This window comes from Lytechinus variegatus, chromosome 14 (genome assembly GCF_018143015.1).
Source record: "Lytechinus variegatus isolate NC3 chromosome 14, Lvar_3.0, whole genome shotgun sequence".
NCBI lineage: Eukaryota > Metazoa > Echinodermata > Echinoidea > Temnopleuroida > Toxopneustidae > Lytechinus > Lytechinus variegatus.
In genome coordinates, this window is record NC_054753.1 from 17,256,882 (window position 1) to 17,274,263 (window position 17,382).

General features: G+C 36.8%; 3 protein-coding genes across 5 annotated transcripts in view; 2 read left to right on the forward strand and 1 right to left on the reverse strand.

Annotated features, from left to right (window-relative positions):
* The window catches only part of LOC121427374 (mesenchyme-specific cell surface glycoprotein-like), a 30,515-nt gene extending 23,280 nt beyond the window's left edge, over window positions 1-7,235 (forward strand). The window contains exon 11 of the mRNA XM_041623736.1: window positions 5,891-7,235. Coding sequence (XP_041479670.1) covers window positions 5,891-5,991 — 101 coding nt within the window. The 3' untranslated portion in view covers window positions 5,992-7,235. The remainder of the gene's footprint in view (window positions 1-5,890) is intronic.
* A 2,056-nt stretch (window positions 7,236-9,291) lies between these two features.
* LOC121427492 lies at window positions 9,292-11,804 on the reverse strand. Its single transcript, XM_041623915.1, has 2 exons — window positions 11,511-11,804; window positions 9,292-10,445 (listed from the first exon to the last, which is right to left on the reverse strand). Exon 2 carries the CDS (start codon window positions 10,443-10,445, stop codon window positions 9,741-9,743), a length of 705 nt encoding a protein of 234 aa, XP_041479849.1. The 5' UTR covers window positions 11,511-11,804; the 3' UTR covers window positions 9,292-9,740.
* Window positions 11,805-16,157: 4,353 nt separating this feature from the next.
* LOC121427467 (mesenchyme-specific cell surface glycoprotein-like) overlaps window positions 16,158-17,382 on the forward strand; it is a 39,907-nt gene continuing 38,682 nt past the window's right edge. For 2 of the 3 annotated variants that reach the window (XM_041623865.1, XM_041623868.1), the window contains exon 1: window positions 16,159-16,718. In XM_041623865.1, coding sequence (XP_041479799.1) covers window positions 16,514-16,718 — 205 coding nt within the window. In that variant the 5' untranslated portion in view covers window positions 16,159-16,513. Of the gene's footprint in view, window positions 16,719-17,382 lie in introns of all 3 variants that reach the window. The other variant, XM_041623866.1, reaches the window with a different exon arrangement.

The window sequence follows — 17,382 nt, forward strand, 5'->3', positions numbered from 1 at the left end:
AGTATACTAACCTACTGTACTTATACATTAATTATACAATATCTGTTATAGTTAACCTCTATTACAATCTTAAAACAGCTATAACTTTGGTCTCCAAAACCGGATATGCATGAATGACATATCAAATTAAAGCTTTCATTTAGATCAAGCTAGTGATAACCATAATAATCAGTTAAGCATCTCCAGGAAATTGTTATTCCACAAAAACGGTTCAAAACATGCATAACTTTCAATGACTCATCTACGTCATTATTACCGTAGAAACATGCATGTAATATCGCCAGCTACGACAAAATCATTATAAATCAACCAAATATAATTTTCTAACACGAAATAAAACCCATTTCGTGACAATATCTTGAATTAGTATGTGCATCTCTCTTGTTTTATGTTATTGCACCTTATATGTCGTCTCTATCTATTTCATGTCAGATAATTTTCGATTAGAGCAGGTAATCTGGCTATTAATAATAATGATAATATTCCGCATTTATATAGCGCTTAAAGTGATTGGTTAACATTGGTTTGACTTTAAAAAATCTGAGCTAGAAGGTAACACTTGTCACCTGTGTCTGTGATATGTTACAAAAATGAAGCCCAGAAAAAATTGCGTTCAAAATTAATTATTTAGTGCTTCAAAAATTGAAATATAAGTGACCGGAAACACCATCTTAATTTCATCCCATACACTTATGTGTATTATTTAGGCGTCTATAAGACGCCTATTTACAAAATCGGGGTTTGCCTTGTAGTTTTAGCTTTTCATTCTCAATAATGGTTGTTTTCAGGGTTTATTAGTTCTAAAACATGCACTTGTACACATAGTGTGGTACGGTATGTCACTGACACAGCTCCCGTAGGACTAGCGTGCCAAAATTGATTTTTTGTTGTTTTGGCTTCAATAGGGTCCCCTTAGACCAAAAACGATGGGGTTCAAATTTTCAGACCCCTCCTTCCCTTTGTGGGGGGTCCTTTTTGGCGCCATATTGGCCTGTACAAAGCCCAATAGGATAATCCATTGTTTTCAACCTTATTTCTCACTTTTCTTCGCCAATTTTATTTTTAAGTTGTCTAAGGTGTACAAGAATGAATATTTGATGATGTTGTGATGTCAATATTTTTCACTTTTGCCATACGGGGGGCGGATTTTGCGAAAAATGCCCCAAAATTGTAAAATATTACCCCAAAAATATTTTTTCCTTTTTTGGCACTGAAATTAGGACAAAAGGATTACAAAATGAAATGAATATGTCTTGTAATACAATCCAACAACAGAGGAATATATCACATGTAATGTATATTATTATTTTTGGTCAATTGATGTAAAAATCATCCCCATTTCAGGATTTTATGCAGTGAAAACCTTACTACAACACTAGAGGGCGCCATAACTTATGATAAGCACTTCCCTAAAAAAAAAATTCTAGGCACTGTAATTTTATCAATAAATTTGAAAGCTGACACATTTCAAAAGCAATTATTTCCAATGTCGATTCATAGTCTGATAGTATGGGCATCTAATTTGTTTCGATTCTACCCCCACCCCAGGGGGGGGGGGCAAAATGGCTGCCTTAGGCTAAAAATAAAAAAATCCTGGATTCTTTTTTTTTTGTTACTTAAGTGACCTTAATTTGGTTTCTATTCAAAGATTTTTAAGGGTGAAGAAGTAAATCGGGAAAAGTTACAAGGACCCAGAAATCCAAGATGGCTTCCAAAAATGGAGTTTAAAATGGCTGTTGATACTTTAAATGGACATAGCACATTTTATATACCTGAGATAGATGGAATCGGTGTCTAGACCATGGTTTCAACGATCAAAATTGGGACAAGAATACCGTTTAATTCCTTTTTTTATTTATTTAACTTTTGGAGGCCATCTTGGACTCAACCTACCGGGAGAGTCAGTGGTCCGGTATGTTAAAAAATCCAAGATGGCTTCCAAAAATGGAGTTTGGAATTGCTGTTGCTGCTTGAAAAACCGATATAGTTTGTTCAATATCCGGGAATATGAATGTAGTGTGACTACCATGGAAAAGTGAGTCTAATAATACATTAGAATAAGTTACAAGGAGAGTCGTTGGTCGAGTATGTTAAACAATAGAGCATAAAATAGCCACTGTTATTTACAAGTGGACATGTAATATCCATCAAGAATATGGTTTGATGTCTAAACCATGATTTTTAAAGTCAGAAAATTAGTTACAACCGTTCGAGTGTTGTGGCCCAGTGGATTGGTCTTTTCACTTTGAAAGGGTCGTGGGTTCGAATCCCAGCCATGGCATAGTTTCATTCTGCAAGAAATTTATCAACATTGTGCTGCACTCAACCCAGGTGAGGTAAATGGGTACCCGGTAGGAAGAAATTCCCTGAATGCGCGAAGAAATTCCTTGAATGCTAGAGCGCCTAGGCAGCCCATCTAAGGCAGGGGTAATAATAATGGCAAGGCCCGCTGGGAGAACAGTTTTTAGAACTGAAGTGGCTTCCCTAGGTAAATATACCTATATTATTAATATTATATCATAACAAGGACAGTCATTGGTCTATGTCGGAAAATCCAAGATGACGTGAAGAAATCTGAGTCTAAAGTGAATGCTGTTACTTAAAAATGGACATAGTTCATTTAAAATTCACCAAGGACATATGATTTTGGTGTCCACTCAATGGTTTCATGATTATAATGATACTTTCGACGAGTTACAAAGATATGCACTTGTCCATTTTGCCTAAAAATCCAAGAAAGTTTTCAAAATGGCATCTAAAATAATTCCTAAAACTCATTAATAATGGTCAGAGTTCATACAATATTAATATGTGAGGAATAATTTGGATGTCTACATGGTGGTATAAAGGGTCAGATAATACATTCAACAAATAACAAGGATATTTAGTTTTCCATTTTGTCTAAAATCCATGGTAGATTTAAAAAAATCATCAAATGGGTGCTATTACAAACTCATGAATCAATATGATAACTTATCCCATACATTTAAGTGTAGGCACCAAAATATTTCTCACAGGTTGGTATTGTTTGAATAATATCTCCACTTTTAAGTAACAATATTCATTTTGGAACCCATTTTTAAAAGCCAACTTGGATTTTAAGGCAAAATGGATAACTGCATAGTCATTGTAGCCAGTCCTTAATAAATATTTTTAATTTCAACTCTTGAAATACTAGTGTAGACACCAAAATAATATCCCCAGGTGTATGTTTAATGTTCTATATCCACTTTTAAGTAATAGCAGTCATTTAAGCAATCTTGGATTTTTGATAAAGTTGACATCCGACTGTTCTTTCAACTTGAAACAATACTTGATCCTTTAAACTCTAGTGTAGACACCAAAATCAAATCCACAATGTGCATTTCTAATGAACTAGGTCTACTTTTAAGAACCACAGTCAATTTAGACCCTGCATTTTGGAGGCCATATCGCATTTTTTGACATACCAGACCACTGACAGCCCTTATTTACTTATCCAAATGTCTTATTTGACCCTTGAAACCATTGGTTTAGACACCAAACTGGGGGCCTTTTCATAAAGCTGTTCGTAAGTTAAGAGTGACTTTAAGAACGACTGGTGATCCTTTCTTACGCGCTACACCATCGCCTATGGTGTATACCATTTACCAAAAGAAAGGATCACCAGTCGTTCTTAAAGTCGTTCTTATCTTACGAACAGCTTTATGAAACGCCCACCTGATATCTCCCAGGCCGATATGAAATGAACTATGTCCGCTTTAAGTATCAGCAGCCATTTTAAGATCATTTTTTGGAATTCATCTTTGATTTTTGGACATACCAGACTACTGACTGTCCTTGTAACTTATCCTTATATATTACTTGACCCAAACCAGTGGTTTAAAATTAAACATCGAAATCACATTTCCATGGACGATATGAAATCAGCTATGTCTGCTTTAAGTTTAGCAGCCATTTCAGAATAAATTTTTTTGAAGCCATCATGGATTTTTGGACCCACCAGACCACTCACTGTCCTTGTAACTTTTTCCAATTTACTACTTCACCCTTAAAATCATTGAATCAAATTGCGGATTTTTAGCACACGGCAGCCTTTTTTGATGCCATCTTATATTTTCCAGGTATCCTGGGGTCCGTATATTCACTCTACCCTGTGTCAACAAATTATTTTAACTCCTAGACCATGGAGTATGAAACTATAGGATTCTAGGGTGGATAATGGGTGAGTCGTATTCATTAATTTTAAGTGAATGGTGGCCATCTTGGATATTATCTTGAAAATAAGCACTTTCCCTGATGCAGATTTTGGTAGATTTTTAGTATCTTATTCCTGAGGTCAATTAGTACTAAAAACTGTTGAAAAACAATGTAAGTTCGGAAGTTCTCTAAACATCACATGTTACTTCAATAATGATTATGTGCATGTGTGTAATTGGAAATTAGCCGAGAAGTATATAATTGACGATTCGAATTGAAGTCCTTTAATCGTAAATTGTACTCTAGAACGAGTGGCCAAATGGTGAAAGTTGTATGCTGGTCAGTTGGGGAGGGGGAGTAGGGGATATGGTTGGTAGGATGCTCGTCTAACTTGAAGCCTTCAGATATGGGCATTCTAACTGTCTAGGGATGATAAAATACCATAGAACAATTCATTTTTTAACTGGGCGCAAAATTACTAATACTCCTGATTTTAGTGGGTCTTGATATAGGTGACCCCCCCCCCCTCAGGCAGTGGGTGAGGGTGGGGAAAATTGGAACCCTATCATTTCCTGATAGATTGGACCCAAGTGAATAAAAAAAAAACAAAAACAATTTTGGCACAAAAATCCTGCAGGAGCTGTGTCATATACATGTATACCGTACCACACTAATATCATCATGATAAGTTATGGCGCCCTCTAGTGTTGTAGTTAGGTTTTCACTGCATAAAATCCTGAAATGGGGGTGACTTTTACATTAATTTACCAAGAATAATCATATAAATTACATGTGATGTATTCCTCTGTTATTGGACTGTACAACAAGACATATGCACTTCATTTTGTAATCTTTTTGTCCTAATTCTAGTGCCAAAAAGGGGGAAAATTATATTTTTGGGGTAATATTTTACAATTTTGGGGCATTTTTCGCAAAATCCGCCCCCCGTATGGCAAAAGTGAAAAAATGTTGACATCACAACATCATCAAATATCCATTCTTGTAACACCTTAGACAACTTAAAAATAAAATTGGCGAAGAAAAGTGAGAAATAAGGTTGAAAACAATGGATTATCCTATTGGGCTTTGTACAGGCCAATATGGCGCCAAAAAGGACCCCCCACAAAGGGAAGGAGGGGTCTGAAAATTTGAACCCCATCGTTTTTGGTCTAAGGGGACCCTATTGAAGCCAAAACAACAAAAAATCAATTTTGGCACGCTAGTCCTACGGGATGACACACCGTAACGCACTAACATGTTTCATCTTGGCTTGAGAATTTTTTTAAATTGGCTGCTCACAAATTCAAATAATACCTTTAATACATCGGAACGACGTCTCTAAGCGCTTTACAGACATATTATTACCCCGGTCATCGGATCCTTAATTGCATGCCCGCATACAATGTATATACCCTCTCCACTCCCTGGGGGAGCATTCCAAAAAGAGTTTCAAGACTCAATTGCTAGGCATACTACATGAGCTTTCGCATCCTGGTAGCCATTTAACACCTGGGTGGAGAGTGGCAAAGTGTGGATTAACGGCTTGCCAAAGGACGCTAGGCCATGGTGGGATTTGAACAAACGACCCTCTGATTACAAGGCGAGAGTCATTGTCATGATCATGTTCACTTTGTTTTATCGCAAAAATGTGACTTATTTAAATAAACATAAATGGCTAGAGTATTCTCTCCTCTCTTTTCATAAAATACAGGAACGGCCCTTCATGGTGATGCTAGATGCATAGCGCCCTCTTTGGCACTTTCCTTGTTGGTTTCCATCTTGACACTCTTCTACGTCACACAACGTCACTAAACGTCAACCACGTCTTCTCAAAGACTGGTCAGATTGTACTGATCTCGTGACTCTGCTCATATCAACCTGCAATCAACTCCTCCAATAGCGTATTTTCGCATCCACTTTGCGGACCCTTTCTGGAACGTTGGGAATCTATTAAAAGTGCCCGTCAAATCACAATGGATAGATTAGGGGTCATTGTGGAAAGTTGGTGGACCGGAGTAGCACATTGTCTTCAAATTCGGACCCGACGAAAAATTGCAAAAATGTCGATTGTCCGGAGTCCGGGAAGACACTGCTGTTTTTGATTCACGGATTTTCGACAAAGACTGCTTTGTTATGAATGGCTTTTGGTGATTCTCTGCGTTATAAAAAGTGCCTGCGTGTGATTGCAAAAATACCATATCAAATCTCGATTCTAAACCCTGGTTCAAAGCTCTTATAGAACTACACAAGAGAGTGGTTTTTTAAATTAGCTGCACCTCTTTTAGTATCGAACTTCTTTTACACAATAGCTATATATAGCTTTTCAATTTACCACTCACTAGTAGATCCAATGATATAAAAAATAAGAGAACAATAATATCAATCCGCTTTTATATAGCGAACGACGTCCTTCTAAGCGGTTTACATATATTATTATCCCGGTAATCGGATCCTGGCATACCCGCATACAACGTATGCACCAATTAAGAATATAAAAAGAATGTGGATTTTAGGCATTCTAAATATTTTTTTCACTAAATTTTATGAACAAAATTTGTTCATTGTCATTGAAAATAATTCCGGAAATTATTGAATCGTGATCTTGAGTTGTTTTTATATCAAGCATTTACAGCAATATCTATGTGTATATAAGCCTTTCGGTAGAATTTAGTGTATATAATATTGTTTGAAAAAAAACTATAATAATTGTTGCTGATTTTATGTTTCACTAATTGAGTAATGGTAATGTTTAATCAAATGAATCATTTAGCTGTTGCAGTCGTGTTTCATTAATGTGTTAAGTATATTCAATTTGATTTTAATGGTCATTTCATCGTACTTTGCGATAGAGTTGTTCATGTTTTCCAATATCTCTATGGCTGTGTTTCTAATCAGTCTTGTTATTTTTTTATTCAATGGCAACTCTTCTCCTTTTCCCTCTTCTGATTTGACTCTCCTTTTTCTCTTTCTATTATTAATATGAATTGTTTCATCTCTCTCCCTCGTACAGTACATTAAAATCTTGCATGAAAACTAATTTTCTATAACCATGATAACAGGATTGTTTGTTTTGAGTTTATTGTTAGTACTTACTGGAGAGCAAGCATTACTCGCGCTGTGCTGCCCGCGTCCAAATGTTCTAGAATTTCAGATTCTGGAATTATGGTATTACGTAACTCGCGTTTGATGGGGGGGGGGGGGTGGATATATCAATTGCGGTACATGTATCATAATTTCTTACAAAAGTTATACTAAAATGTCATCACATTAAATAAATAGATCTCATGCTTAGCTGTATATTAAAGATGCTTTAATTATGATATATAATGTGTATTTTCTTGTAGGGGAGACCGGGGTTAGTTGGAACATGGGGTAAGTTGAAACATTGTAATTTTCTTTAAAGCCTGTAAAATAAATTTATGCAATACTGCCCTCAATTAATTGCTATTGATAATACAACAGTGTTGAATTATTATTGCAATAAATTGAGGGCAGTATTGCATAACTTTATTTTACAGGCGTTAAAGAAAATTACAATGTTTCAACTTACCCCATGTTCCAACTAGCCCCGGTCTCCCCTACAATTAAAAATAATCTTCGGACATAATAAACAAGAAATGTGCAACAACAGTAAAGACAATAATTTACATAAATTACTATAAATATGTCTCAACTTTTTTACAGATATAATTTCATTGCATAATGACTCTCATATACATGTAAGTAAAATACACCCTTCGTAAGAAGTGCTAAATTCAGCACCTTAGGAACTCGCGTAGTAAATGTACTTCCGAGTGCCAAATACAGCACCTACAGAGCTTGATGTAGAACTTTAAGTGTTTTTTACCACCCTAAGTGCTTTACTGTATTTACATATAAATAGGAATATGTTTATGTCAATGATCTGCATATTGCACTCATTTCATGATTGGATGTTTAACTTGTGATTTGAATATTGTATTAAATATCATGCTTTCGTTTTATTATACCACCGCTTCATTGTATTCGATTTTGTGCGAATTGAAAGCCTCACATCCAAAAATTGGTATTCAAGGTTTAATCAGAAAGCATACGACATAGTTCAAATAATGCACAGATATGAGTGCATCAGTAGGTAATGTGGGCAAGAGGTAAATTATGGGACTGTTAAAACCACGAGGCGCAGCCCGGTAGGTTCAGACTAGTTTCAATATTTACTGCATGCTCAGTAGTCTTACCGATGCACGAACAAACATTTGTATAATTTTGTTTTATAGAATATTGGAATTTTTAGCGAAAAGACATTTTTTAACGCATGGCTAGCCATGCATCCGGTAAATTTACCATGCATAAGTAATTACCAACGCATGGCAAATTTACCGGATGCCTGGCTGGCCATGCGTCAGTAATTGCTTATGTATAGTTGCCATTCCATAAATGACTTTTACATCATAGACAAACTAAAACAAAACTAGCAGTACTATATAGACCTTAATGTTGGTAAGATGTGACAGGGGGTAAATAAAAATCCAAAAATAAATGTAGCTTCAAGACACGTCATCATGCGTTTTACACTGCAGACCTATATCATCATACATACACGTATTTTTTCACTGGAAGCGTATTTTTAATGAACATTTTGATTATTTATGTTAGTTTTACATTTTCAATTTTACATTTTCAAGACCATACATATTTCAAAACCCATGCAAAGACAAGAATGATAAACGCGTATGTTTATCGATCGGTTCACTGTTCACTATTTTCTTGGGCGATTCCATATGTGTCGTACGGGAAATTTTGACAACAATTTCTAGTTTCCTAGTCGAATGCTTGAGCAAAAAAATATTGTGTTTGTCTGTGATAAAGCTATAGTGGGTAGTCATGTGAATAACTAATAAGCAACACATAAAAAGAGTAAATTATAAGCAACACATAAAAAAAGTAAGTTATAGGTGAAAATGTTGTGTGACGTACGGGACGCAGAAATTTCCCGTACGACACGCAACATGTTATACTCTAATTCATCTATGGACAACATATTTTTGTTGGTTGTCAGATTTTTGCATGTCGACCCAGTAGTACTTTAATATTACCATTAAGCAAATTGAAGTTCTTCGTTCGTTTGGACAGCAGGTTGAAAAATGTTGTGAAAATGGCTGATTTTTCTAGCATGGATTCATCCTCTTGGTATTCGGGGCATCGTTTTATGAAAGTCCTGTTTTCTCCGACAGTTGCCATAGTAACAGTGCTGCTCAGCCGATCAGAATCAAGGAAAGTCATCAGATCTGACAAATTTTCAGATATTTATGAAATACTCCTCTGGCTATTCCTATTCATACTACATTCCAGATGTTTCGACTACAATTCGAACGGCATTCAAATTGTCACCTGGTACCAAATGGTGAAAATGCATGGCATTCTTGCAAAGCTGTTAAGAATTTTAGTTCCGATGTGAGATTCCTTCATGAATCTCACACAGTTAAAAAAACAATACCCCTTCTAGCTATTGATTCTGATTCTTTCTTGTTGCGCTGTGGATATGGAACGTGAAGTGAAGCGGGGCTTAGGAATACTATCTTCTAGGTGAAATGTGTTGTCTCCGTTTGAAAAAGACCCTTCGATTTTTTCAGAACTTTCATTCCTTTCTCCCTCTCCTTCCTTTCCGCTATTCGCTTCCGTAGTCTGTCCAAGACCGCTTGTGCTTTAGCTTTTCCAATCAGTTCTCGAAACCTGGTCACGCTTTCAAAAGTGAGTCTCTCCGAAAGTGGCATGTCTTTAGCAGTCAGAATCTGTTCTGTGGTTAGACTCCTGTTGATATTGACATCACTCTCTGTCCGACACTCGACGACCAACTTGGCCGTTTTTTCCTCTTCCTTATGCGAGAACTTGTGATCAAGACGATTCATGGCTGACGTCATTCTGGAATGGGTTCGTCCACTGTAACGACCAAACGGCCTCATCTCTGCGGTTGGCGGAATACTGGGTAAGAATGCTTGGCGTTTGCGAGATTTGTTCTTTGCGCGGACGCTTTCTTGCAAAGCGGTGTTGTAGAGAAAGTGATCTTTTAAGTTTGATTTCAGTTGTTTCTCCGTTATGTCATACTGTGATTGTTTGAGGTTCTCTTTGAATTTTAACTGTCTTGTGACCCGTTCAAGCTCACGATCTTCCATGGTGTTGAGAGTACCAGCTCGACTCAGTATCTTCTGGCTGACCTGTTGCAGAGCAAGCCATCGATCATGGCCGCTAGCGAAGTCGCTACTAAACCCTTTAGCGCCAGCCATCATCTGCAATACAAAAAAAATACAATAATCGTAGTCACTCACTGCACAATGACAACCAAAGAATAAACAAAATGACAAAGTTAACAGAGGATGAATTTATTAACATCCAAACACAGGGAACATTTGAGGACATTTTTTGCTTCAACGGGTAAGGAATTTAAAAAAGTACTGTAGCTGGAGCCCGGAGTAGGAAATGGGTTTAAAGCTGAATTTGATTTTGATTATTAATTTGGAATAGTTACAGCTGCCATAAAGTCACATATCAGTTCGTTTTTTTTATAAATATAATAGATAAAAAAGAAATGATGAATTTAATCAAAAATTATATTTAGCACATGATATAGGCCTACCTTTTACAAATAAAATATTGTGTTCTAAGATATTCAAAGAGTATAAGAAGTATGGCTGCAAAAATGGATTCAAATATATATCAAATCTTGAAACTTGATGCTGGTTAATAGATCACGTAATATTTTAAAATAATACACTTGGCATGCAACGCGCAGCATATTCATAACTTTTAGCACTTTTGGCATACATATCCCTATTATCCTCTATTGATGAAAAAAATAGCTTCGTATTTAGAATATTCTAGGTGTACATAAAACAAACGCATTCTGAGATCAAATGTAACATACTTTGTTCATTTTAAGTATTTCTTTTATCATTTTGTAATTATCTGTGGCTTCTTAATCTTCATTTGCATAATTCGTTCTCATGGAACAAATGAATGAATATGGTTAGGAATGTGTAGCAGGTTTAATTCTCATCGCTACACTTAAACTGGGGAGTCTGATCGTATGATTCTACGAACTGGTACATTGCAATTAAAACTATACGATTCTCATTTGCTTTATTTTGAGATGTGTTACATTTTCGTAACATTATGGATACATCATCATTGATATCAGCGGCATCGCCTCCAATGCAAACATTTCTAAAGATCCAGAAATAATATCGATAAATGTTACAGTCTCCATGACTGAGAATCGTAAAACGGAAGTTGTCATCATGTTCACGAGGGTTATTTTCAAATAACAATGGTATATTGTCAGTCTTGCTACTCACCTCATTATGTTGTTCTTCCGATTTCAAGATTTCACGTCATTTCACTTGGTATATTTTCAAGTCGAGCTTTCCCAAACTAGTTAGAATCAGAAGGAGTCTCGGTGGAAACTGGTATATCAACATCAGGTACGCTATATTCTGTTGTTCGGCACACCGCTATGTTGGTCACTGGTATACTAACATTCCCAATCATCGATTATATCGATTGATGTAAAACTAACACAAAACGACGCTGCACGCCTGCAACCCAGACGAACAACAAAAACTTTAACACGGCTAACTTCTCCCCCTCCTTATTGACGTTCTGTAGGGGGCATGCAGCACGGGGCAATCAATATTCAATAATAGCGGTCGCTAAGGTTTAGATGGATTAGGGATCTTAAAATACTTGGTGAAGCTACGAACCGTGAACTTAAGAATAGGGAGTATGTCGAAGAAATAGGATTTCACCTTTCAATATTTTTTAAGTGCGTTGAGATGTAAATAGCGGGTTCGATTTTTCGAGGTAATATTTCAATTTCCAAATCAACGCGTTTCAAGGACTCTAATGTTAAGCGCCCTCTATGACAACATCACAGAGAATGGCTACTGGATGTTGTGTCTTCATGGGGGAAAGTTGGTTCAGAAGTTTGAGGTTTGAGCCCTGGTTACTTCTATCGTATGGTGAGATTAAATGTTAGACGTAAATAATCATATCTAATTGAGATATGTTTGCAAAAACCTCATTTCACATAATTTCCATTTATTTTAATGCTGAATAAAAAGAGCTGCATTGTCGATGAAATGCCTTATTTACGGGCATAGGTGCCGCTGCCGAGAATCGAACCCCGAACTTTCAATGTATAGTCAGGCGCCTTAGACCACTCGGTCAAGGCAGCTCCACTCCCCACTCACCCCATCGTCATGAAACGTCATGAAAATCTCTTAGCGAATTCCCTAACGAATAACCCATTATACAGAACGAGGACTTCGGACGCGAATATGTTCAGTACTTTTCTTTTTTCCGTACCACATATAGCCCATTTTCGAAGACTCCAAAGTCGTCTTCAAAAGTCTTGGGCTTTTTATTTTTGAAGTTTAAGTATTAAACATTTAAATTTTATTTAAAAAATAAGGAGAGTTAATTTGCAATATTAAGTTATTTCCACACTGGGTTCCGAACCCACAGCCTCGTCATTGTAAATGCAAGGATTATCCCACTGCGCCCATTTGAAATTTGTACGTTTTGGGTTTATAATAATAATATAGGTATATTTTCCCAAGGTAGCCACTTCAATTTTGAAAAACTGTTCTACCACCGGGCCCTGCTATTATTATTTTGCATGTTTCGCAGGTTTATGCATGTTCGAATTAGTCTTTGACTAAATACCCCACAATCTGACGTCAGGATGATAAATTCGTAGGGAGAAAATAACATGCCAGCACCCAGTTCAAGAACTCCACCAGAAGTCTACCCTTTAGTCCACGCACCCCTCACCCCTGGAAAACTACCACCGGACAATCAGCCAAAAACCACACACACGCACCCTCACACACCCTCATGAACCCATACGCACGCCCAACAGTTCTCTCCTCCTTTCCTTAGCATATCCACACACACACACCAAAACACACGAAATTCCTCTTCCTCTCCCTTTCTAAGCATACTCCACCACATGCACCCTAACACACACTCACAGACACACGCCCACACACACCAATATATACCAAACACACAATAGTCCTCCTCCCTCCCTCCCTTCCTTCCTTAGCATACCACCCCATCGCGAATTTAGAAAGAAACCCGTAAGAATCTAATGATGCAACAAACACTTTTTTTCTTGTTTTCATATACGTTTAATATCATTGCGGGTTTTTTTCGTATCATGATTCAAATGTTGAATCCATGGGGAATGGGGCACCCTGGAGAGTAAAAAAAGTGAAAAATTGAAAACACAAGCAATAGACCAGCATCTCACCACCCCTTTCTGCCAGCATCCCAGCCTGCGGAAACGGGGCCCCTTTTTCCAAAACCGTTCCGCGGCCCTTGGTTTGGTGTAATTGGTGTAAGGAATATTGTTTCGTGCCACAAAATTTAGGACGAAAAAGTGGGGCTTCTTGTAGACCGTCCTACTGGTCAATGCTGAATCCGCTATCGAATGATGCAGGAGTATGTGACAGCTCTGCAGAGGGATATATATTTAGTAAATCTACACTTAATACCTTTTTCATGTTAACCCATTTCAGCGTTTACCTTATTCAGTGCTTTGCCAAAATTTGTTTTAGTCTATCTATTTTTCTTTAAATAAGTAATCGGAGTCGAGGTCAATATTGTAAATGTTATTCAAGGTGAATAATCTTTAGCCTGATCTGAAAAAAAGGGAAACAGATAATTATTAACCTAATAAACCTCTCAACATGGCGTAAATATAATTGAATCATAATTGAAGATTGAATGATTTCACAGTAAGAAAATGGCCTCTATTTATTACTCCACGCCATTCACATTAACACAATTCTGTAATTTCTAGGACTTTGCATTCGATCAGAAATTCTACATTTGATCAATTATGAAATGTTCTAATTATGTTAACAGGAAAACATTTTGGATTATTAAATCTCTCGTGGGAGATAACCTCTTTCTCAAGTATCTACACATGCGTTTTTCTCGTGACATGCCCACCTACTTATCTGTTCATATCATTCTGGTTCCCACGACAACCAATATAAACTTTTGAAGGCAACAGCTCCGGTTCTATGCGTTCATTAATGTTTACATTTTATCAGCGTCGTGCTAAAATGATTTTGCGAGGGATTGTTTTTCTTTTCCTCTTGTAAAACTGCAGGCCATCATATATCCACTGCATATTTAGTCATGTGCAGAGCATGCCGCTGTTAACATATTCCTAGTATTATATATCAACCACCAAGTCTGAAGAAATAGTAAAAAAATAATATTATGAAGCTGCACCTGATATGTTTGTGACTTGGAGTCATTTCATTTGACGCAACATTATTTCCGTGCTCAAATGTGTTTAATAAGAGCTCTATTTGGTGGTATGTTTGCAATGAAATACAAATTATACATCATGACCGCTTTCTGAACCCCTTGAGATCCCGATTGGAATCACAAAATTCGACAGTTGTGGAGGAACAAATATTCCATCATTATGGATGTGCCGTGGCCGAGTGGTCTAAGGTGCTTGATTGGAGGTCCGAGGATCGGGGGTTCGAATCTCAGTACGGCACATATTCCCTTGAGCAAGGCATTTTTATCCACATTGCTGTTTCATCGTACATCAAATGAATGAAAATGCTTTATTGATTATGAATACCAATCTACGGACTTATGCACTTCAGGTATACCCCCCACCCCACCGATTTTGAACACGTGTTGATAAAGATAAAATCAGATTAGGAGACGCACAAAACTGTGCACGTGAGCCGAAGGGAAGGGGGGGGGTTGCTATTAACCCAAAATGAACACGGTAAGTCATGGGGGGGGGTAATCTAACTCTAATGCTAATCGTGTTTGGGTGTAATAAGACTAAACAAGTAGGTAAACATGATGTAAACATAATCAGCCGGTCCATTATAATGAGATCGAGACTACTTTGCCAGGGGGAAAATATATTTTCAAACAGTACATGGTGGACAATACGTGTGTGAAAAAAGTTTCGAACTTTCTGAAGATGACTTTAAATAAAAAATTAGACCGTGACGAGGTAATGCAGGATAAAAAAATCGGATGATAAGTGTTAATCACGTGAGTGACACTTTATTTAAAATTCTAAAAATTCTAAAAACTAGCTGTATTTCATTTTGGAGCGCAAATACACTTACATTCATGTTTATGGGTATTGTTCTTTTTTAAGATGGCCCTCACGAATCAAATTCATTTATTTCGTTGTTTATTCTATTCGACCTATATTGAATATCATTATCATCTCGTAAGTTGTATAACACTGAGTTGTTTTGAACGTATTACGTCATCTTTATCATGCATTTTGTTTCATTGGCCTAAAATATATGGATTCTATTTATAATACTCGGTGAACATCAGAGTAACGAACAAGTCTGCCCAAAGTTTGATTCGAGAGTTGAGAGTCTTGTAAAGAAATAGAAAGATATTTTGATTTTGAAAGGTGTATTTATGTGAAGAATAACTGACACTGACATGAGAAATTCCATAAAAAATTGGGGTTGTATAATGAATTGTTTTTTCTTAAGTAGGCATCACTGGTACTCTTTCATTCGTAAAAAAATGTTAGCGTGTTTTGAAAAAAGATAATTAAAAAGAACTTATGTAAAAGAATGAATGAATGAATAAAAGAAAGAATGTTTGTGAAAGGATTAGATTTATTGTGTTTGTTCATATTATGACATAACCGTTCTCTTTGTTCTCTGCAATAAAAGAAATGAAAGAAAAAAATCGTAAGAGGAAGTTTACTCAAAATACACCTGAATAAATTTTTAAAAAATAACATATGCTAAGCTTATTCATACATTAGCCCTTTATGACCCTTTAAAATGAGGAGGGGAATTTCGGGAATACTATTTCTGATAGGATAGTCATTGAACCGCGGGAAGGCGTACGAAGGGGGAAGGTAGTCCATCTGACCATGAAGCATGGCCTAGGATTATATCATATCAATAGTAGCACCGTCTTTCCAATGTTAGTGACTTGGATTTGGGAAGCCGCGGCAAATTTAGACTCATTTCCTGTCAGCATAGCGATTCATCCGCTCGCCAGTGTTCAAGGGACGAACCAACGCGGAAGACACGTTTAGTGACTCGCTGAGAGCTCTTCATGTCCTGGGCCTATGCTGTGACAGCCTTGTAGTGCCGTTCAGTCTTGTTTGGACTGCAGAGACCCAAGGCTCAACCTTAGCTCTTATAACTCCATAATCGTCAAGGGATGACGCCAACACGCCGGTGCTCAACCAGGTTTTGATTGAGGCCAGTGTTTTGATCCAGAGAAAAAAAACTCTTGCACCTGGAGACACAAGAAGATACCTTTCGTCATGTTTTGTTTTCGCGCGCTTTTGATTCTGTCTGCCTGTGTGGTGTACGGGCAGAAGAAAGAGAAGACGAATGTGTTTACTCTCAAGCCAGTGTCATCCATTTATCTCCCTCATTATGTGAATGGAAAGAAATCATGGGGAATCAACAAGGATGCAGCAGTCAAAACTGCTTACGATATGGATACCAAACTGGCGTACAGTGCTGGTAAGAAAAAAATAATTGTTATGTTGATATTTTATTTAGATAATGTTTTTGCCATTAGCTATTATTCTAAAAATAGTCGTATCATTGTTCTTTGTATCGTGATGAATATCGATGTGAAAGAGTGAAGCGAAACCTTGAGAAAGAAAAAAAAAAGAAATTTAGATAATATTAAGCTACCTGCATATAATGGTTAATTGGATCATGTCTCCTATTAACGCACCCTTTCCTGACAGCTTCTTTGTTTTATTTATCAATCATTTGAAGTCTTCAGTTTCACAGTGTGTTTCCATGGTCATATCGTAATCCTAAACATTTATCACTTCCTTTAATTGTGCACGAGCTACCGTGATAAATTCAATTCTGAAGAATAAATCCTTGGCTTTTTTCATAATGAATGTAAAGAATCTCCATTTAATATCTCCAAGAAGAAATTGATTTGAAAGATTCTGTGCTTTCATGGGAATGGCTGACACTTATCAAACTGCAGTAAACATGCCGTGCATTTCTTAATCAATCCAACTGCAAATTATAGTTCTGTAATGAAATTTATGAACATGCCTGGTCTATGCGGGATGAGAATGTTTAAATGAACCTTGCCATGTTGGCGGGAAAGATCAACTCTGTACGTTTACATATATTTCAACTTTTCTCGATGAGCAATCAT